Source organism: Vidua chalybeata, chromosome 3 (genome assembly GCF_026979565.1).
Source record: "Vidua chalybeata isolate OUT-0048 chromosome 3, bVidCha1 merged haplotype, whole genome shotgun sequence".
Taxonomy (NCBI): Eukaryota; Metazoa; Chordata; class Aves; order Passeriformes; family Viduidae; genus Vidua; species Vidua chalybeata.
This window is the reverse complement of record NC_071532.1, coordinates 103,818,892-103,842,350: the sequence shown is the minus strand read 5'-3', so window position 1 is coordinate 103,842,350 and position 23,459 is coordinate 103,818,892. Positions and strand designations below refer to the sequence as shown.

Sequence of the window (23,459 nt, the reverse complement as noted above, 5' to 3'; positions counted from 1 at the left end):
AATGTTGAGGAAAACACATGCTATCAAAGAGTAAAGCACAATCTGCATTGATTTGAGATGACTTCTAGATTAAGTCTTTTCTGGTAGAACTAATCAAACACATTGTTTTTCCTGTCTGTTTCATTTTTCTGAAAAGTACTTATTTTAATTCTACAATTAGAAGAATTGACAACTGATAGAGCTGTTTATTTGACAATCCAAGAGCTACTACATTCATTTAAAAAGAGCATAGTGTATGTTATACCCATCTGTCAAAATAAATAATAAATCTAAATCAGTGTCTCTCAGGTAGTTGCAATATTGTAAACTTTGTAAAATTGCATTTATTTAAGTATTCAAGGGACTTTGTTGTGTAGAAATTTTATGAAAATCATTTCAGTAAATCTGTTTTAATCTTCAGTAGTTTAAATTTAGCCTCTCAGTATGGATCATGCGTTATGTTTTGTGTTAAAGATACTTTAGGCTCTTTGTGTAATAAAGTGCATGAAGACTGAAAGTTGAATTTATTTGTTTGAAATTTGAGGTTAAGTAGTTAAAAAAAAAAAGGGCAAACCTCAAAAAAACCAAAACAAACCTTAAAAAACCCACACAAACAACAGCAGCAGCAAAATCTCCCCCTGAAACAACTTGTACTTTTCCAGTGAGGATTATTGCTTCTTTCTGCCAGGGGACAGTTTTTCCTCTCATACAAATCATATTAATGAGTTTTGATATCAAAACCAGTATTGCAGTGTCTTCTGCTCTAAATTTGCTTATTGTTCTTAACACTGAGTTGTCTGAACAAACCTGTCTGATAGTGGAATTTACTATCCTAATTCCAGGGTAAGCATACGTGAGGTAATTCTCATTTTACGGCAATTGAGATATTACTAGATCTGTTTTATTCTGACAGGGTTGTGTTAGGTGGTGACACCTTCACTTAGGTGTTTCAAAGCTTTCAACTGGACACATATTTGAAATTGGCTTAGACGGCATTTAAAATAAAATACGATTCCCAAAAGCAAGGTTCTTTAGATAACATTAAATGCTTGTATTCTGTTCTACCACTCTCCTAGAAAATGAAAATTAGGTAGTACTGCAAACCTTTTACAAATAGAAAGCTAAAAATGACATGTAGATTTCATAGGCAGATCTGAATTTTGTAATCTTCTGCTTTTAGTTGAAATGCAGTTGTAAGATTCCATTAATCTATTTCTCTGCCTTTGGATGGTTAACTTCAGCTCTTAAATTTGAGGTAAACTTAATATCCTGCTGCTCGCAAATTATGTTTGGTTGACACCTGGTGGTGGTTCTACAGTGGGCATCTCTGTCAGGGCAGATCACAACAGTACAGCATTTCTTGCAAGCATAACATTCTCCTGTAGTGTCGTGGAGCTTTGGCTGCTTATCATCTTCCCACCTGAATCCTTCTCTGTTAATGAATTTCTGTAAGGAGCCTAGGGATTTTAGGTTAACCAGTCAAACACCTTCATTTCTGGTAAGAGCTCTGGGCAGCCCAGGAAAAGAGCAATCTTCAATTTGTCTAGAGGAGCTCTTGTCACCTCTTGTTGCACTCTTAGTACTGGGGCCTGCAAGTGGCAGTCTTATCCACCTCCTCTTGAGGCTGTTTTCACAAGCACTTTCACTGTCATGCTAAGAAATCATCTATATTATATACTGACTCCTGTTAGTAGTTTCATCAAGACTCATACCTACCACCTGTGAAGTTCAGAAGGGTTTTTTAAGTCAGTTAAGTTACAGAAGAAGCAAATTTCCAGAATGTACTCATTTATTGCAGATAGGGCAGGGGACATCAGATCCCCTGAGCAGCTTCATCAGATTACGTTTGTTTTTTTCTAATTTCACAAAATTTAAAATTCTAAATACAGCATTACATTATGTAGAATCTGATGGATTGTGCAGCTTTCTTCTTCCCTACATTTTGCAAGTTGTTTTCACTTTACTTTCTGTTGATGTACCTTGTAAAGTACCTACTCTGTCTAAGTTACATATAGGGAAAGTATGACATGTAGAGTTTGGCTGTTGTACTGTTACTGATGGGAAAAGGTACAGGAATAAACTAGTAAAATCAAAGTGAAAAGGGTGCTAGTATTTGAGGAATTCTTGTTTGTGTGGTGCTTCTGTCATGTCACACTAAGTCCTTCTGTGTTGAAGACAGTACAAGAAGTACTGATGTAACATGACACCTTCTGTTTTACAAGTAGGAATGAAAAAACCATACATCTAAATAACTGTGTTGGTATGTGGAACTTCACATGTGAATGTCACAGATTTTTAACAGCCCTATGGTCTAAAGGACCATAAGGACTTGCTACCATATGTATTAGTCACTTTCTGAAATTTGGAACATGATGCATTTCCAAGTGAAGAGAAGTTCTCAATGAACTGCTGCTCTTTCTGGTTATCACAGTATTAGTTAACAGCCAAACTTCTGAGTCTTTGGCAGGAATGCACTGTTAGTTAAAGCTTCTGAGAAGATTGTCTTGACTTAACACAGGGATTACTTTGATTTGCTTTTTTCACAGCTGCTTCTGTATTTCTTCCTCATAACTTCAGAATCTCAATACTGTTGGGGTTATTTGAGCAACTCCTTTTTTGCAAAAAAAGAAGCAGGTCAAATTTTTACAAGGGCAGAATGAGGAAAGGTAGAATGAGGGAACATGGTTTTAAATTAAAAAAAGAGAGATTTTTGATTAGATATAAGGAAGAAGTTCTTTACTATGTGGGTGGTGAGGCACTGGAGCAGGTTGTACAGAGAAGCTGTGACTGCCCTATCCATGGAAGTGTTCAAGACCAGGTCAGATAAAGCCTTGAGTAACCTGCTGTAGTAAGTGGCAATCCTGCCCATGGCAGGGAAGTTAGAATTAGATGATCTTTAAGATCCCTTCTGACCCAAACCATTCTATGATTCCATGATGTAAAACTGATTACTTGAATATCCTTTTAATATCCTCTGTTATTTTTGCCCATCTCTAAGCATATTTAAATAAAACCATCTTCTTTTTTAACAGCTTTTACCTGCCAAAAAGTTTTGGGAACCTGATGATTCAGCAAAAGATGGACAAAAAGGGATATTCCTTGGTGATGAGTGGAGAGAGACTGCATGGGGAGCTCCTCGTAAGTGATTGCTGTATATGTACTGAAAAATCAGTCATGATTACTGAATGTTATTCAAAGCAAATTTTGTAACTGAATATTACATTTTACTTTCATTTTAGTTGTGAAAATGTGTACTGCATGGTGATTGTGTTTCAATAACACTTTTTGAAACCGTGATTTGGAATTTTTTATTTACTTTTTATCTTAATATTGCTGTTGTAATGAAATGCACAAACATTACAAGTTGTATTTTAAAAAATACTATAGTTTTATTTATTTATTTGTTTTTAACAGACCATTCTATGTCCCAGCCTATTATGGTACAGAGAAAGCCTGGACAGGGTTTTCATGGAAACAGTGAAGTAAATGCTGTATTGTCTCCACGATCAGAAAGTGGTGGCCTTGGAGTGAGCATGGTAGAATATGTGTTAAGTTCCTCTCCAGCTGATAAATTGGATTCCCGGTTTAGGAAAGGAGCTTTTGTAAGTAATGCAATGTGTTAAGCTTGCCTGGTTACCCACTATGGTCTTTGTTATATGGTTATATTTTCTATTCTCTTTGTCTGATTTTAATTTTTAACTCATTAGAAGGAAGTAGTTGCTGTCTGTCTTCTTTGGAGGGGGCAGAAGAGGGAAGTGGTTTGGGCATCTTAACTAAATAGCTGTCTTAAAGTGCTTTCCTAAAAACTTCATTTAAAGGTAGGAAAAAGACTGCAAATAGTTTAATTTAAAATGTGTGATGAGCTTTATTCTAGATCTTCTATGTTTTCCTGTGGGTTTGTTTTGTAACTGGATGTTTTAATTGTATAATATAAACTTTTCTCTAATTCAGTGTTACTGCTTTAACAGCACCGCTATAGTTAAGGTTGAGTTAGCTCTTCCATTATAAATCTTGGCATTCCTTTTCACATTTTGGCAGTTATTAATTGCATGTGGTTGAAACTTGATGATCAAGTGACCCACCAAATGCAATTTCATTGACAACAAACTGTTTGTATTGTTTACGTGCACTGTAGTGTAGAATTAGGTCACCTTGTGGTGCTCCTATTGTGTTCTGTTCAATATTCAGAATCAAACAGATTCTTTTTCCTCAGGGGACTAGAGATGCTGAAACAGATGGACCTGAGAAAGGAGATCAGAAAGGCAAGGCTTCTCCATTTGAGGAGGACAAAAACAGAGATCTTAAACAAGGAGATGATGAGGATGTTACTAAAATAAATGGCAGAGGTTTGCCAAATGGAATGGATGCCGATTGCAAAGATTTTAAGTAAGCTTTTAACTGTTTCTCAAGAAGACGAGCATGTCTCTTTAAGGGCATTATTACAGTTCTGGTTTGTGTGTCAGCTTTAAACATTACCCAGCCGCAGACTGATTCTTCCCCTTGCAAGTCCTCCCTTTCCCACTGTGCCACGTTTCTTAGGATGTCATTAATGTGTGTGTCACTTCTCATGAGACAAATTCATCTTAACGTAGTAACTATTAAAAGTAAATGGGTACCTTCTGAATGTGGTGCATTAAAGAGGGATGAAAACTTTAACCCTTTTAATGTCAAACTAAATTTCTTTCTCTCTCTGCTTCTTTTTAATGCTCTTTTGTATCTGAGTGTTGTAGAGAGTAAGTCCTACAGAATTTTAACTTTTCTTGTGATTTTGCTAGTGGATACCACAGCCTAATACAACTAATCATTTCCCCATAAGTCTTTATAGAAGCCATATCTTTGACTAAGGCGGAGCAATGTATTTTCCTATTCATGTAATTAAGTGTCACCCATGGAATGGTGTTGTGGTTTGGTTGTTTTTGTAGGGGAAAAATAGATTGGACCAAGCTAAAGCTTTTGAACAGTGAACTCTTATATGACAGCACAGCCAGTTTTTTTTTTTTCTAACACTAAACTGCATTTTAAATTGGGTATTTTTTAAGGGCTGATCCTTCTTTCTTGAATGACTGTGATGCATTTGTAAGTGTCATACAGAAGACTTAAAAAGATAGAGAACTAGAGTGGTGCTCATAAATTTGTATTAATGTAATGAACATGACCAGATAGTTGTGGTTTCATTAGTTCATTACTGAAAAGTATATTAAAATGCATGTTTCAATCCCATATGTAAGTATTTCCTACCATTTAAAAAATGTATTTACCTGAGGTTAAAGAGGGATTCTGGAGGTCTATTTTTCAAGACATATAATTGAAAATAATACAATACCAAGCATACCAGAGAGCTCACATTGGCTCCTTTCAGTTGTGTGCTGCAATATGCACAATAAACAAAGTTACCTTCTTTGTTACCCATAGCAAATACAGAATAACTTCTGTCCTGCTTTTCTTTACCAGTATTTATTTCAATTTTGAAATAGGTGTTTGTGAATTATCTTCTGTATTTTATTTAAAGAGAGAAGTTATTGAAAAATACACAAATGCAAAAAAGCATCCAAAGCCAGTAAACCTCTCTTAAAAAAAAAAAAAATAAGGCCATCTAAATGAAATGGGCCATATAAAGTGGTGTTATAGAGCCCTCCAAAACAGAGGTTTATAATTGAAGTATTGACACAACTTTAACTATAGCAACAGAACAGCACCAATGTAAGGAGCAACCTGTATTATCTAACCATAAGTATTAACAAAGAAACTTCATCCTGTCTTCCTCATTGTATTTTTATTGTACTTGTAGCATTTTAAACTAAGTATGTACTGAAATAACTGCCTTTTTTTCTTTTGTTCTTCACGTTGTTGATGCTGTATTTCACTTGGGAAAAATAGGGAATATTAAAGGGCTTTAAACTCAAGTTTTCAGCAAGACATGGTTGCTTGCTAGGATACTTAGATGGTAAGCCAGCATGTTATATACAATCCTCCTGAGGTTGCTTTTTACATTAAAAAAATCTCTTGTCAAAAACCTGCTCCTTTCTTTGACATATTTTGTCTAGAGTAATAAATCATACAGTGTTGCTGCAGTAAACTCCCTGAAAGGCTGATTTCTAGCTGTACAGACTTAAGTGTTGTTATCAGCCGTTACGTAAGTGCTAGTAGATTTTTTTGCATTAGTCATGGGCTTCAGTGAGGAATAGATACTTTGGCTCTGGAGCCCTGAAGAGGAAGCAGAGCAGGTAGTACTGAGGCTGTGTCTCTGACCTAGAATTAGCAGTACAGCAGACTGGTCTGGCACTGTTCTGCTGGAATAAACATAGGTTCTTCCTGTAAGATGGCATTTGGTATTTGAGCCTAGTTCTCACAAGTAAAGCCAACTAAACTAGAAGTTCTGAATTTCCTGAGAAACAATATATAATCATAAAGTTCTGCCAACGCAATAATGTTAGTGGATCATAGATTTTCTCACACAACTCTTTCCTAGTAGTTAACTTAGATTTTTGCCAGTAAAAATTGATACTCTAAACAATATGGCTTCCCACAGAAGGTGGGAGACCACTCCAAATTAAGATATCCTAAATCTAACCAAATAGTGTTGGGAATCTCTTTGGGATGTTACTCTGTTGACACCTCACCTCATCGTTTTGCCTGTAGGTGTTTATAGATGTACAAAAAGTCCCCTGTAGACTGCCAGTCAGATGAGAGAGCAATTCAGCTTTTATATATAATACTGTATCTTTGATATTGTATATTCTATTCAGGGTTATATTAGGAACACTTTTTCCCCACCAATCATCAGTATAGTATGATCTATTAAATGAGTTGTGTAGGAAATTAAATGTTTTAGTCACATGCTAAATGAAGTGGTTATTTGTTCATTTTACTCAAGATAAAAATATATTCCTTGCTTTACAGATGTGAAAAATGGTTGCTATATTGTATGTTTCATTTGTCTTTGCCAAATGAAATTTTGCTGTGTCTTTCGGTTCTTTGGCGTGAGATGCCCTTACCCATTTCTTTAGTTAAATTTCTCTACAGTACATTTCTCGTCACTACCAAAATACAATAGACATCGCAAAATTTGCAGGTGACCACAAAACAGCCTCACAGATCAGTTTGTTTTTCTCACAAGTGATTTGAAGAGCTCTATAGTCAGTCTTAAACTTACAAAAAAACAAATAAAATTATGCTTTAGAGTTAAATGCATCCTTTATCTTAAGCCATCAATGCATGCTGGTTGAAAATGTTAAAATGAGTATGTCACTTCCCTTTGTAAAGTCTCTTGAGTTCAGAGCTGGTTTGAAAGTAGAAATACCGTACTCTGTCCATGGACAGCTTTATTTAAGACTGAAGAGTCTATATTAAATTTCTTCTGAACAGTCGTACCCCTGGAAGTCGACAGGCCTCCCCAACAGAAGTAGCTGAACGCCTGGGCCCCAATCCCAGCACCACAGAAGGATTAGGTCCACTTCCCAATCCTGCAGCCCACAAGCCTCTGGTAGAAGAATTTTCAAATCCAGAAAGTCAGAATCTAGATGCCATGGAACAAGTTGGTCTTGATTCTCTACAGTTTGACTATCCTGGCAATCAGGTACAAATGGACTCTTCAGGAGCTACTGTAGGACTTTTTGACTACAATTCTCAGCAGCAGGTTAGTAATGGACTGTGGAAAATTGATCCTTTAAGTTGTTGATTATCCTCTTGACAATCAGTTATTTCAACATGTAATGCATTGAATATTACTTTGTCTGTGACTTAGTCAAGGGTGAATAACTATAATTAATAATTAATCTAGAAGAATATTGTTGTATGGTTTTCTAATTTAGTAACTTTAGTAACTAACTTTAGTAACTTTGTTACAGAAGTTTGGTTTGACATATTTTTTTTCAGTAAGCAAATCCAAGAATATTATAGCCCTGACCTTTGAAAACTGAAATGCATCCTTTTTTGTTTTTTTTTCCCCTCAATAGCTTTTCCAGAGGACTAATGCTCTGACTGTTCAGCAGTTGACAGCAGCCCAGCAGCAGCAATATGCACTGGCTGCAGCTCAGCAGCCACACATAGGTGAGGTTTCTGTACAATGCAGCAAGCATCCCTGGCAAAAGTGGGTGTGTTGCTTTGATAGACTCCTTTCAATTTACCCAGTCTTCTCATTCAAATAGATACTGAACACTTGGCCTGTTGCAGTGTTCTCATGAAAACTGCTCAGAATGACTGCCTGTGACTGTATTGTCCTTAGTGGAGGTTTTCTCTTGTAAATTTTCCCCTTTGGACAGTTGTATACAAAGGAATAAATCCTATATTTGCTTCTGTAGCATAGTAGTTGAATGTTGATGGGAGTAAAAGTTAAAAATACTTACTGCTATAAGCAGTAATAGAAACACTAGCTTTATATACTAAAAACCAGTATGCAATTCTAAGATTCTGTTGCAGTTCATTATTTTTAGTAATCCAGTTAAAAACAATTGTAGAGTAGAATTTTGAAACCATACTGTTGTGTTGATTAAGTTTTAATTTTTCCATGTTAATGGTGCCATTTAAACAACTCTTTTTTCTTGCAGGTACCCTAATGAGTTAATTCTTTAGTAGGCATTTTTTCAGTGCCTTTAGTTCAGTGAGTTAGTTAAATACATCAAGTTCTTCATGTGCTGCAACTCAACAAGGAGCCTTCATTTCAGTGACAACAATTTTATGTTCCACTGTGGGGAAGCTGTTGGTGTTTAGGGGAGGGAGGTTGGAACACACATGGAAACAATTCCTTGTTTAAGGAAGGGAGATGGGGTTTAAAGATTTCTACCCTCACTAGTTCCACTGGACTGTTGAGGTGTGTGCACAAATGTCTTCCTCTGTGAGTAAAAAAGGATTCTCAGGATCAGAAAGGCAGGCAGAAGTAGGAAGCATCTCCAGTGACTTGTGTCCATGCTCTCCTGCAAATAAGTTTTCCTACCAGCTTGTTGTTTAGCTAGGTTGTGAGGTCTGCTCAGATCGGGATCAGCAGCCTATAGCTGGGATTGAAAAGTAGCAGCTCTTCACAAATACAGGCTGAGAGCTGGAAGCATGGCAGATTGAGATGTTCGTGTGAGTCCACAGGTCCTGTCTTTGACTTCTAAACTTTGGAGAAGCCTCTGCTTTGTATGAAGTGCTGACTGAGTAGTCAGCTGAAATTTTTCTCTTTAAAATGCAGCCTCTTCTCATGTGCATATTAATAGAAATCTATCAAGAAATATTTGGAAGGAGGGACATAGTTTGATGTGCCTTGCTTGCTTCAACAGTTGCTGAGTCAGTGCTGGATAAAGTATGTGAACCCAACTGACTGGGGAAACTCTGGGTGCTGATGCTTTGTTTACTGGAGTTTCTGCAGTTGTCTCCTTCCATTACAATTCCTATATCAAACTGGGATTCTTGGGAAGTAAGATTAGCGTCTTATATGTGGCTGTTTAAAAGCTAGGTATCTGACTTAAACTATCTGGTTAAATTTTTTCCTAATTGTCAGTGAACAGATTTTTGTCTCTAGCAGGTGGTTTATTTCATCTGGCTGATTCACACACTAGATAACTTGTCTGTTACAGATTTCCTTGCAAGACTAGTTTAACTTTCAGATAGTTAAAGCTGGGCAAGATAAATTCCACTTTGAATAATCCCTTCTGTGCAAGGATGGATAGACACATATGAGATAAATCTCCTTGGAGTCTTTAGATCCAACAAAACAAAGCTGTTATGCCTTGGGATTAGTAAGAAAGGACTGATGAGAAGACATAAAAGTGTTGATTTCTGTAATTATGCACCTGGTCTTAAGAGCTTCCAAGGTACAAGCAGTTCTGATTTTAACAGATAGGCTGTGTGATTTGGGTGGTGCGAGTATGATGATGCTTGCTAAGAATGTTGGCTGTAATGAAACTCTGTTTGTTACTGCAGCAGGCGTATTCTCCGCAGGCTTGGCCCCAGCTGCTTTTGTGCCAAACCCATATATTATCAGCGCTGCTCCTCCAGGGACTGACCCGTACACCGCAGCTGGATTAGCTGCAGCAGCTACCCTAGCAGGTAACTGAACACTGGGAAGTGTCTGTCTTGATAATTCAACCGAACAAAAAGAGAAAAAAAGTGAAATCTGTCCTGTTTATCTCTGCAAATGTAGTTCTAGGAAGGAGAGACTTGTAAAAAAAATGAATACTGCCATTTTGAAAATTCTTAATACAATAGAAAAGATTTCCGTTTGTTATATATGGATTCCAAGTTTCTCTTGCCACTGGACTTTAATACACAAAATTGAGGGCTTTTTTTCTATTCTAAAAGTGTTTATCCTTAATAAGGTGAATCTGACTTTGACAATATGTATTATTTTCAAAAGACATGACAGCTAGCCTTTCCTTGTATGTTTTTACTCAGTGAATTAATTTTCTAATTCCAGATTTTCTCATTCCCAGTGGGCATGCAAATAAAGATGGTCTCCAGCATGCTAAAAGGACCAGACAACAGAGAAACACAGGAAAATCTCTTTAAAAAGTTACTAGATATCATTGTGAAACAACATAACTAAGTATTCAAGTCCCAGGTAGTGCTCAGACTTGAGCATAACATTAAAAAAAACAAACTCCTTTGTTTCCATATGATGTTTCACAGGGAAGGCAGTAGAAAAAACTAAAAGACATGTATTCATAATGGTTTATATGTACAACCCCATGATACAGAAAGATTATTCTTCTACAGGTTCTTCATTGATAGACTGGAAGAGTTAAGTGTGCCCACTTTGAAGAGCATCGTGTATATGCAGGGGAGGCACAGGCAATAGTGTTTATAAGCAAGGGCATCACACAGAAAGGAGGAATCACAGATGATCAAAGTCTCAGTACATCACTATCAGGAGGATAAATTTTGTTCATACTGTGATGTTCTGAAATGATTTTTTCTTCCAACCATGAAAACTGATTTTGAATGTTCTTTTGTACCCAGACTCTGAATGCTTTAAGGTTTTTCTTTGTCATCTGAGTCTCACAAGGGTATTCATTTTCTCATAGAGAAGATAAGACTTGGTGTGAATTTTTAAAATTAGCCCATTTGTATTCATGTGTCATTTTAGCTAACGTGGGAATTCTTTCTTCTTAATAGTGATTTCTCTTCTGAAAATAAGAAGATGGATCAATGAAGGATGCTACAAACAGTATTTTAAGCAACTGCACTAGATGGAATAATCATGCTTTCTGATTTTAGGTCCTGCTGTGGTTCCACCTCAGTATTATGGTGTTCCATGGGGGGTGTATCCAGCCAATTTATTCCAGCAGCAAGCTGCAGCAGCAAATACTACAGCAAATCAGCAAGCGGCTTCCCAGGCACAGCAGGGACAGCAACCGGTATGTTCAGTGTAAAAAGCAGAGGTTCCTCACCTTAACATTCCAGTGTGGAAGGGTCAGCTGCTGGAAAACTTTACAGAATTCAGATGTTGCATTTTAGTGTATAATAAATGGATGTTGAAAACTCTCGATTTCCTTACTCATTGTCACTATCTCAGACCATGTTAAGTTATTTTACAGTCTCATTTCTTAAGACAATAAGCATTAAAAATGGTTCATTTCTTCCATTTGCTGTGCTATTATGTGTGTAGGTGATGCTTCTTGTGTAGTAAATGAATGTAAAGTTTAATCTAGAAAATTGACATAAGGGGATGAAAAGATACATTCTGGCAATTTTAGGAGGATATTGTTTCTTTTAAGCTTGGGAAAAATCTAATCTGAGTTTTCATAAATTAGCTGGAAGATTGAATGTTACACATATTTCTGTCCCTTCCAAAAGTAGGGAAATAAATGTGTTACCAGTAGTTTTGTTGCTTCACAGGAAGGAAGGATTGCCCAGCTTATTTTTCTGTGACATTAATTATATTGCAGCATTACCATGTGCCATATGGTGTTTTTTCCTTGATGAAGCAAGAGTGAGCAATTGTTACAAGAACTTGTTGAAAATTCAATTTCTTTAAATATTTCTTTAAAAATGCTAATTTTCTATTGTTACTCTAGATGCATTTTTTAACTATTGTATGAGTTTTCAGCATAAATGAATAGCAATTTTGACAAAGGAAAATCCCAGATTTTAAATGACTTGACACTTGAATGAATGTAAGCATTTCAAATTTTTTATCAGCATTATGGTTAATTTCAATTCTCTTCTTCGAAATGTGATATAAGAAGTCTGAGATACCATGTAGTTACAGAGATTTCATCACTGTTTTTATGTTCAGGTGGATATTTCTTTCTAATGATTGTTTTTATCAGTGACCTGCATTGGTAACTGAATGTATATTGTCTCTGCAGTTCCTTTTTGTTTTCTCTATAAAATTAATATCGATTTATGTAAATATTGTGAGTTGTATTTCTCCCTTATTTTGGACCTGAAGAAGTTGATTTTAAGCAAGAGAAATAGAGTAGTTGCAAGAATTTAGGTTGCTTTTCAATCAGATTCCCAGAGATTCACTGTCACAACATAATAAAATATGCCTGCATTGCATGGTGATGGAGTGTTAAGTGAATGTTTAAAACTTCGGGGGTGCATTATTTACAACACTGTTGGCAGTGGAGTGTTAATTATGTAGACAAGTTACTGCAAGTGCTGAAATATTCAGATTTACATCATGCAGTTGCCTGGAAATAATGTAAACAAATGTATTTATCAAGGAAGGTCAGGTGCTCAGGTAATAAATAATGTAGGTTGTAAAATGTATCACTCACAGATTTTCTTCCTTCCTTTATACTCATTACCATTGATGGAACATACCTGAGTCCTGATGTCCAAAGCAGGGCAGATATTTTATGGTCGCATTTGTCAACAAAATGGTATATACCTTTTATTCTTTGTATGTGTATATTCTGGAAACCAGTGAGATGCAGGATTCCCAAAGTGAAAATCAGGGCTGAGAGGCATCAGATACTCAAAGCAACTGTTCTAGGCCTTTGTTAGCACGTAATAGATTGGCTTCCTTACCTTTTAAGGAAGGAGTGTTGTGTCGGCCTTTTCCAGGTCCTGCGAGCTGGAGCAACTCAGCGCCCGCTCACTCCCAACCAGGGGCAGCAAGGGCAGCAGGCAGAGTCACTTGCAGCAGCTGCAGCAGCAAATCCAGCTTTGGCTTTTGGTCAGGGTCTTGCTACAGGCATGCCAGGTATGTATGTTACCAGTGGATTAAGAGACTCACAGAAAGTAAGAATATTGGTGTTAATAGGTAACAGATTAACAAAGTCCTGTTCCATTTATGATAAACTGCTTAGAATTGAGTTTTATAGTTTTATGTTACTCAGTTGGTTTAAAATACTGGCACAGTATTTTTAGAGCACAAGAAACTCCTCTAACATTTGTTATTTGGAGCATTTTCTCGGTATTTGCTGTTACAAATGCATGCACAAGAAATAGCATCAGCTTTTGAAAGGTAATTTCGTATATAGTGAAGCAACTACATGCTGTCTTAAAAAGTCATTTGTTCTCCGGTTCCTCTGCAACAGGAAGTATTAAGTTTTGCTAGAACAACTTTTTATTTGGGGCATAATAATATCTAAAGTTCAGAATCCAAAAGTAAGATATTTTAAAAAAAATTACTGCTTGATCACTACTTGATCTGAAGATGACAAAATCCTTGGAAGCACTCCAAAGGTTGGAGCCTCAGATTCTTTTAGTGTGCATGGCTTCTGACTTCCTAAGGAATGCTTCATGTGTTGTGGAGTGGTTAGCTTGTAGTTCAGCATCTAAGTGTTTGGTACAGTTACCTGAGCAAGAGCAATTTCAGTGTATTTGGCTGTTCTTCAGTATGAAAGTTAAGGTTTTTTACATAGTTAAGTTAGTTAATGTTGATCCATTCCTTTGACAAGTTCTCTCCTTGGTCAACACCACTGTGAGATGCCCTGCAACCTGGAGCCAGAGTTGTTTGCTGCATGCTCTGGGGCTGCATTGTGCACTTGGCCTCCCTTGAGCAGATTTTAGATTCTGGCTGCAGAGCAGACTACCTATTGTGTTTTTCCTGTCTGTTTTCATTTATAACTGTCATTTCTATTTCTTCTCATGCAGTAGTTATCTTCAGCTTTTAGCATCTTTCTCCTAAAAATGAGGAATCAGCAAAGTGCAGTCCTGGCACCTGCCAAGTGGTACTTCTGCACCTCACCGAAGCAGTGGATAAGGCCTACAAACAATGAGGCATGTGAGAGATGTTATAACCATCTTTGCACAAGCCTCAAAGACTTAGCTATAACTTTTTTTTTTTTTTTGAGAGGGGGTGTGCTGTACATTTATTTATAGTTACTTACTAGTTCTTACTTTGCATCCAGAGTAGTAGCTGTCTTAACTCAAGACGAGTTCCTAAAACCCATACACGCCCCCCTCCCCCAACTCCAGGTAGATTGAAAGTAATGCTGAGTGGTCAAATACATAACCTCAGTAGTGCAAGAGTCTGTCCTTTGAAGAAGGTACTTGAAGACTTTTTTTCCTCTTCCACAAGCCTCAAAAGGTTTTCCATGAGGGCAGGAGCCTTTTTATTCAGTTTCTGTTGTAGGGTCCTGCTTTATCCCATCTGATGCTGCAAGCCTGGATGGCCAAAGAAGAACTTTATTCTTGTGAATATATTTCAGACTGTTGTATAATAGGAATTGTGTGCAACTGACTTAAGCTTTACCAACCACAGTATTACAGAGAATAGAACTCAAAATATAATGACATTTTTTCAGGCATCATCAGATAGGTTTGTAGAGACTCCTAGGAGTGCTGGTGATTCCTCTTTTTAGGGTAAGAAGAATATAGAATGAGGAAGTGAAGACATGCCATTATATGTGGGAATCTTGTTACTTGGTTTGGTGTCTGTATTTGAGAGATGCTTGGGCTCCATTTATAAGCAAAGAGAAATAGGAACTTCTACTCTTGATTTGTCTGCCTCTTTTAGTTTCCTGATTTAGGGTAAAGTGAGTTTGGCTCCAGGGATGCCTTTTTCTATTACCTTACTATAAAACTGAATCAAGATGACTAAATATCTAGATACCAAAATGTGATTCAGTGAATCCCAGACAGCAACCACTGAGCAAGACATGTAATATAATAAACAAGATTTCATGTGGAATTCGTGTTTCAGTGGACTAAGAGGTTTTACAAGAAAGTCAAAGTCTAAATTGAGTTTCAAGCTTTTAAACACTCTTTACAGAGAGAATATTTGTAGTTTGGCTTCACTGTGAGCTAGCAAGTCAGAGTATATTGTTCAGCTTGTCCATGCTGCTGTCCTGATATTATTTGAGCTGCTTTCTCTTTGTCACAGCCTTTGTGTTGGATGAAATTGATAAAAATGTTATCCCAACTATTTGATGGCTTTATTTTGAAATTTGATATTTCAGGTGTTTCTTTGTTAACTGTTTAGGAAGGTGTATTCCTGTGTTGCTTAAGATACCCATCTCATTCTACTTGCAGAGGGAAAGTGCTTGAAATCCAGGTTACTTTTCACATAATGTCACTGTTAAGTCTCCTTTGAGAAAATCATAGAATGATAGAATGGTTTGGGTTGGAAGGGGGGGGCCTTCACAGATCATCTCGTTTAACCCCTTGCCATGGACAGGGAACCTTCCACTAGACCAGGTTTCTCAGAGCCCCATCCACCCTGGTCTGGAACACCTCCAGGGGTGAGGTGGCAACAGCCTCTCTGATCAACCTGTTCTAGTGCTTCACCACCCTCACAGTAAAGTTTGTTCCTAATATCCAATGGAAAGCTGCACTCTTTCAGTTAGAAGCCATTCCCTCTTGTTCTATCACTTCATGCCCTTGTAAAGTCTCCAGCCTTCCTGTAGGCCCCTCTAGGTACTGGAAGGCTGATAAAAGGTAAAACTTAAGGTTCTTTTTTAAAACCACTTAATGTGAAATGCATTTTGCATTGAAGTTACACAGTATCATTTTCAATTCTTCTATCCTAATTGAGCAGTCATTCAATAACAAAGATTCTTAAAAAACAGAGTGTTTCTGCCTTAATATATCTGTAAGAAAGTGTCAGAGGTTATTCCCAAATTCATAGAGCAATTAGTATACTTTCTGCTTATGAATAAAACCAGTCCTTATCACAGGCAACTTCTGGACTTGGCTTAATCATCCAAAGTCAGGAGTCTACTTGAGACTTCAGCTGTCTTAAGGAGTCCAGTGGAGATCTCATTGTGCAGTTGCTCCAAAGAGACTGCAGAGCTGCTCAGCTTACCCTAAAATAGATGTCTGTAACAGCAGGTCAACCAAATCCCACCAGAGGCTCCACTGACTGTGCTGACTAGGTCAGATACAACTTCGTTTTTTATGGAGCTCACACAGTAAAGCTGTCATGGTGCATCTGGCTTGCAGGTGGACATGTAAAATGAGTAGTCTGGGAAAAAACGCCCATGTATAAAGCATTAAAATCAACTATTTCTATCCATTGGCATAGCATTTTTTGGTTTTATTACCTAGAAGAATTTGAAGTGTGACATTGCAGTGGGTAGTATGAAATAGAGTGGCAGATACACAGTATAGGCAAAGTTACAGTGGTTATAGAAAGTATAAATGGGTTACTGGCTGGATAGTAAGTTCTGGATTTGATTTTTGAGAGGATGTGCAGAGATAAGGCTGAGCATGTCTTCATCAGTACAAGCAAAAGGTTATAGGGGTTCAGGTTTTGGACAGAGAGAGTTGGGGAGGGGAGAGGATGGCATTTTTATAAGGAGCAGATAATTGAGTTGGCAGTAAGCAGTGTCTGTTAAATTGTGTAGAGAGAAGTAGCAAACTGGCATATATTTGGATGTCATCTCTGCGGGAAGTTGCACTACTGGATGGATAAGGGCAGTACTAAAGATGAGCTGCATGAGCCAAGAGAACAGATTTCATTTCCTCTCATTCTTTAGGTATATTCAAGGTTTGTGTGATAAGAATCAGGAAGTTTTTCAGAGTCTGTCGTTTCTGGAGACATTCAGAAGTCATTTCAGCAAAACACCATAGTTATAAACTAGATTGTTTACTTTCATATTCTCTGCTGATCCAGAGACAGTAAGTGTAGATAGAGCAATTAAACTCTAAAATAAAAGGTGTGATTAGGAACTGATTAGGAAACAGTATGTTTTAGTTTTCTGACTGCATGGGAACATCACAGTGAACTTGAATGTGGAGGCACTGAAGTGAGATTGATAATTGTTAATTTTGAGGGGAAATAGCGCAGCCACAGGGAGAGATGATGATGTGATGGAAGGTAATAAAAACTGAAACAGGAAGAGAGGGAATTAGAGAGGAGATCTGCCAAGTCACCACCTTATCTCTTGATAAGAGAGAAGGCAGGGGAAATTTCTAGATTTGTGCTCAGGTTTCTGGGATGAGGCACAATTTGTGGAATAGCGGAAAGGAGAAGATCTGAGTTTTGCTGTGAGAGCTCTTCTTCAGTTATTTAATCTGATGTTAGATGTTCTCTCTGAAATTTTATTTTTGATATCAAAGCAAAAAACTTTATACCTTTGAGGTTGCAGATGCACTTAACAAGGTTTTAGCAATATTACAAATAGTCAGTCCTATGTTGCTTTGTTGTGGTAGATTTAAGTAGAAAGCTGAGGCCTATTTTGGTTCAGAATGGATTTCAGAAATTGGAAACAGAGAGGAACCCATCAGTTTTCATTCATAGCTTGAACCTTCTGTGACAATATCTAGATGCTATTGACCTATCTTATCATTACTTATTTTAAATGCACTGTCTATGGGTGGATCACAGGTTCATATAATGTCAGAGAAGTATCAAGAGGGCTTGGGCATCTGGTAATGTAAAGAGCAAGTGCAAATTGCTTCCATTTTTTAAATTTAGCAGTCATACGAGTAAATTATTTTAGAAAATCTAATATTAGTGTATTAAACTGCATTAGTATTAATTTCAAGAAATTGAATTTATGCGAAGTGTAAGTTATCTCCCCTGCCCCCCTCCAGGTATTTTGCATTGGAAAACAGGTTTGTTTACATTGTGGGCCTGAAGTCATATAAAAAGCAGTATATTAGTTTCAGATGAGCAGAAGGGTGTAAACATAAAATCAGTAGGTGGTTTTTGCAGTTTTACTTTAACAGTTACAGCATTATCCATGGGTTTGTGAATTTGAAGAGGGTAGATGGGAAGAGTAAATACTGGTAATCATTAGCTAATTCTGAGTTCTGAAAAAGTGGTTTTATATGATAACAGCAGGAACAAACAAAACATGTTGTTATCAGTTGAACCAGCTACAAGTAAAAGCAGAAATTATGTGGGTACTAGTAATTAAACATTGCTAATGTGTGTGGGAACATGTGTTATTATAATGAGCTTTTTACTGTGTCACTAATTTAATATTTTGTGTTATCTGCAGAACTACAGTAAAACAGACAACAGTTTGTCACCTTTCCCTACCTTGGGAACGTAGCAACCTTTCTTAGTGGTGAAGGGGTAGAGCAGAGCACATTTTTGTAGCTGGAAGAGGCAGTGGCACCTCTAGCAAAGTATTTCTAACTAGTTCAAGTGTAAGATCCTGTTTTGGTTGGTTTTAACTAGCCAAATTTTCAGACAAATTATGTGGAAGACAACTGTCTTCTTGTGCTGTTGGAGGGAAAGAGAAGGTAGATGTGCCTGGAATGCAAAGCAAGTAGTGAGCAGTGAGAACAGACAGGTTTAGAATTATAGCAATGATGATTTTTCATAACCATTATAATGCATTCACCTCCAGAACTGTGAATTGAAACTAAAGATCTGGATTTTCATTGCTCCTCTCCTGTTCAGTGCTACCTGAGTCTCCTTCATATCTTCGTATTTTCTTAGTGTGTGAGAATTTGGACCTGTGTATTCAGCTTCCCTGCAGAGTACTGTAACCACCAGCCCAGAAGGGAGATGTGTTTCCAGCTCTTTTTTGGAGTGTGTCTAGGCAGAGGAGATTACAGAGATGTTTTAGAAATCCAGGAAGAGAAAATATTACTTGGAAGGCTGGTGATTGTGGTACTTACCTTAAATCAGAGGTCCAGTTGTGTTCAGGTCCATATGAATTTCAGAGAGAAATCTGCTAGACCTAGTTCTGAACATACAAGGCAACTGATGGGAACAGCTGACTTAAAACAGAATGCAAATTCTTTGTTCTTACATGTACAAAAATAGATGTGTGACTTTTGCAGTCTTTTTTCCTAATAGCTTTAGTATGTATTTGAACATGGGAGGAACATTGAAATTCCATTGAGTTTTTTTTTTATTGCTTCATAAGAATAGTCTACCTATCAATTAGAAATTGTTCTAGTTTAAATATCAGCACCCTTTCTTAGATTATCATAGCTTGTCTTCCATTTTTGAGGGATTCTTATTCCATTTCATCTACTTCACTATAAAGTGTCAAGAGCTTTAAAATTAATTCTCTTGATCTTGTTCTAAATAAAGGGTTTTTTTTGCTTGGCTTTCTTTTGTCTCTTTTGCTTTTCTTTATTCATATATTGTATCCTGTATTCCTTCCTACTGCTTGCTTTTCTCCTTTTTCAACTCCCCCTCCTTTTCTTCATCAATTCCAATTCTTAACTGTCAATGGAATGAAGTGTTATGCTTGGATTACAGTTTTTTTTATTCCTGTGAAACTGACTGGTCCAAGGTACTCCTGCACACACAACATTCCTTTCCTAATTTGTTTTTTGCAGATGGACTTTTAAGTGTTGGTAGGTAATGTATGGAATTGCCAGACTTGCATTTAGCTCAGCCTTTTAATTGTGCATGGTCTTCTTCATGTACAAAGGAGTACAAGAGAAATGTAGTGTATTTTAAACTGCTGAAAGAAATTGATTTGATAATGATCCAAACACTCCCAGTTGTGTTGAACCTATACCTTCTCAGTATGATATTAGAAACTTCAACCCTGACAGTAAGTTCAACTTTAGACAACTAATTCTAGCAGTTATTTTAGTTGTAAAAAATTACTTGAAGCATTTCTAAATCTGATCTTGTTCCAGTGTTTCATGGTCTTTACTGCTTTTTCTTTGATGTCCAGTTGATATTCAGAGACAGTGTGGCAGAAAATGCAGTTTGTGGTTAGAATATTTCAAGGAGGGAGGAAATGCTGACTGTATGAGACTGTGTGTACCACTGATCCTTGTCTCCTGTGTTGTGTAGGTTATCAAGTGCTGGCTCCCACTGCCTATTATGATCAGACTGGTGCCTTAGTAGTAGGCCCTGGAGCGAGAACTGGCCTTGGTGCACCGGTCAGATTGGTGGCCTCAACTCCTGTTCTAATCAGTTCTGCAGCAGCACAAGCAGGTAAATATTTAATCCTGCACAGAGGTTTCTTTCACTTCTCTACTGAATCTTAACAGTAATGTTGATTAGTATTTGAACAGTAGTGTTGATTAGTATTGTTTTCTACGCATCAATGAAGTTTTATAGTTGTGAAGGATATATTGTGCATGCTTGCTTCTTTTTTCTGTCTTTTCCTGTTCTTTCTCACAGATGGGGTTTTCCATTTTTATTTGGAATTTACAGTCCTCTTCCCATACATACACAGGCATGTTTCTTCAAGTGTTACTTGTCAGATAGGAACATTTTCTCCTTCCTCTCCCCATGCATTATAACATGCACTTCTCATCAGTCCCCTAAATGGTGTCCTCTAGGAAATATCATTTCATTGCTTCGGCCTGGCAGAAGATGGACTGCTCTGGAACCTTGCTATGCTTTTTTCATGAAACTTATTTTCTCCTGAAAAATGTGGCAGGGAGAAAGCTATGTGTAGAATGGAAAGCAAAAGAGGAGAATTAGTTATATCAAAACTCTCTAGTTTCTTTCTTTTTTACCAGTTGTAAGATGTAGTATTACTTTACTGAACCATTTATTGCATTTGTTGAATTAAAATCTAGAATATTAACCCTGGATTAATTAAATTAATCTGTTCAGAAAATTAGATTTTAAGTTAATATATCAGCTTCTTCCTCTATGCAGAACTCGCTTCTGACAGTAGCTGAAGATGTCTTTGAATGACTCTTAGCTGCAATTCTGCCACTGCAACTTTGGATATAAAAAGTTCAGTAAACAGTAATGTCTTATATGTTTACACTGAAAATTCCCTCAATTACATTAACAATTCTGCAGCTTTGATTAGTCTAAAACGTGTGCTGTCTTCACCTTTTTTCCTTGAGTAATTAAGACTGTGTAATATTATTAAATCTCTTAGTCCTTTTATATGTGAATTTCTGCTTGTTTTAAGAGGGCTTCAAGAAAATACAATTTAGTTCTGAATAATCCATTTTCAGTCAGAAATGTTCGAGAGAGTAATTATGATTGAAAACATGTGTTTTACAGCTGCAGCTGCTTCAGCTGGAGGAACAGCAAACAATCTCGCGGGAGCCACGAACGGTCTATTTCGGCCACTTGGTGCCCAGCCACAACAACAGCAACAGCAAACAAATAGTAGCCTACAATCCAATTCATTTTATGGCAGTAACTCTTTGACCAATAACTCCCAGAGCAGTTCCCTTTTTTCACATGGTCCTGGCCAACCAGGAAGCACATCTCTTGGCTTTGGAAGTAGCAGCTCTTTAGGAGCAGCTATCGGCTCTGCACTTGGTGGATTTGGCTCATCAGGTAGGTTGTTAATATAGTGAGGACATTCCATGAGACTTGTGTGCTAAGCAAAAAAATGTATCTGTATCAGGCATCATATATATACATACATTTCTAAAAAGAGTGCAAAAATAGGTTATTTAAGTTCAAAACAAATTATAGGGGAATAAAAAAAGTTTTTTAAATTCACTTGTGTTCTGTATAGAAGATACATTTTTGAACAATATCCTGTAGTCACAGGTATCTCCAGAATACTTTTCCATAATGATCTGTGTACTCTGCCCCAGAAGTTTGTTACTGTTTTTCAGTAAGCTGCTTTTGTTTTCAAGGAAGCCTTCATTCTGTGGTTAAAGTAACAATTGATGATAGTGAAGATATACATTCTTTTGTTTTAATAAAAATACAAAAAAAATTCCTAATTTTCTTATTAATAAATCAAACAGCATATGACTTTCTAAATTTGATCTAATATCAAAATGCTTGTTTCCATAACATTTTTAAAGGATTTATCAAACAAAAATACCTAATACCCAGGAATAGTCCTTGTTAGCTCTAGCAGGTTTAATAGTAGATACAGTTAAGCCTAAATATTCTGTGCATGTCTGGGGCCTTTAATTATTTCAACAGATACTACTAAATATTACCAACCAGTTTGTATTAAAAAAAAAAAAAAAAATCATTCTGTCATGTTTCTACTCTGAAGCAGAAATTTCATATTCACACAGTTTTTAAACATGCAAGGTAGGTTTTTCTTATATTTCAGATTCAGTTTTAGTAAGGCAAGATAAACATTTTTTAAGAACATTTCCTTTTGCTATTAATCTCTAAGTTTACAGCACTGAATTGCTTCTTACTACTAATATTATTTTAATAAAATCAGGGGAGCATGTTTGATCTTGCATATCTTGCAGATGGGTAGAAACTGGGAGAATTTGATGCACTCTAACAGTATTCTTTGCAAAATTGAGGAAAATTAGCGCTAAAGCAAGTAATCTTTTAAAAATTACAAAATGGCCTAATAGATGGGAGAAAAAAAAAACGGAAGGAAAAGCACACCCTTCAGTGTTAAGTCATGGTCGTTGTTATTTGGTGACTGTGACTAGTGACATCAAATACATTGCATACCAACAGAGAGTTTTTTTTCTCAGTGTTATTTTTCATAGAATAATCAGAAAAAATACTTACTTCAACAAAGATGGTGCTAGGAAGTCCAAAATCAGGTTTTTACACTGATCCTGTCCAGCATTTGATTTTAAACATCCTGTGTTCAATTAAAAAAAAAAAAAAAAGAGGCTACTCAGTAGTGTAGGTTTTCTTAATTTTTCCTTAATTTACAGCAAGTAAATTTTATTTACAAAATTATACTATCCAATATTATGTAATATAACTTGTCCTGAGCTATTTGTAAGGTTTCAGTGAATCCTTAGCAGCTGTTTCACTCTAGATACAGTTTCATTACAGTGGTAGATAGTCATAGTAAATATATATATTTAATACAGTGCTACTGTTTAAGTTCTCTGGATAGAATAGATTTAAGTCATAAAAGTTTTTATCCTGCATTATCTGAAGAACCTCCATAGAACGCAAATTTTAGTTGTGTATCTACTTAATAAAGTCAACATAGGTTTTTCTGGCACAGGAGACTAAACCTTTTTCTTGTAGCAAAGGTCAGTTACAGAGCTTTGTCCAAAGCCCTCAGCACAGAGAGCACATGCTGAAATCTTGCAGCAGTATCCAGGGTGATTTAATGGTAGTTAAATCACAGGTAACTACACAGCATGGTAGTTTGCACAGGGAAGCAGGAGCCCCATGCTTTTGCAGCTTGAGAAGTGGTGATGAAAGGTGCTATCTAAACCTGAAATATTTTTAGTAGGATTATTAGAATAAAAGTATATTGAAAGTGCCCTTCTGCCAAGTATAAATTGTACCTGCACTAATAGCCACTTTAAAA

The 23,459-nt window shown here is 36.6% G+C and overlaps 1 protein-coding gene across 10 annotated transcripts in view; it reads left to right on the top strand.

Annotated features, from left to right (window-relative positions):
• Positions 1–23,459, top strand: part of PUM2 (pumilio RNA binding family member 2) — a 71,256-nt gene that overhangs the window by 27,931 nt on the left and 19,866 nt on the right. For 6 of the 10 annotated variants that reach the window (XM_053937086.1, XM_053937087.1, XM_053937077.1 and 3 more), the window contains exons 3-12: positions 3,012–3,117; positions 3,394–3,581; positions 4,193–4,365; positions 7,345–7,615; positions 7,935–8,028; positions 9,880–10,005; positions 11,173–11,312; positions 12,970–13,108; positions 20,069–20,212; positions 21,248–21,529. In XM_053937086.1, the coding sequence (XP_053793061.1) occupies positions 3,012–3,117; positions 3,394–3,581; positions 4,193–4,365; positions 7,345–7,615; positions 7,935–8,028; positions 9,880–10,005; positions 11,173–11,312; positions 12,970–13,108; positions 20,069–20,212; positions 21,248–21,529 (1,663 nt within the window). The remainder of the gene's footprint in view (positions 1–3,011; positions 3,118–3,393; positions 3,582–4,192; positions 4,366–7,344; positions 7,616–7,934; positions 8,029–9,879; positions 10,006–11,172; positions 11,313–12,969; positions 13,109–20,068; positions 20,213–21,247; positions 21,530–23,459) is intronic. The other 4 variants (XM_053937082.1, XM_053937083.1, XM_053937081.1 and 1 more) reach the window with 2 other exon arrangements.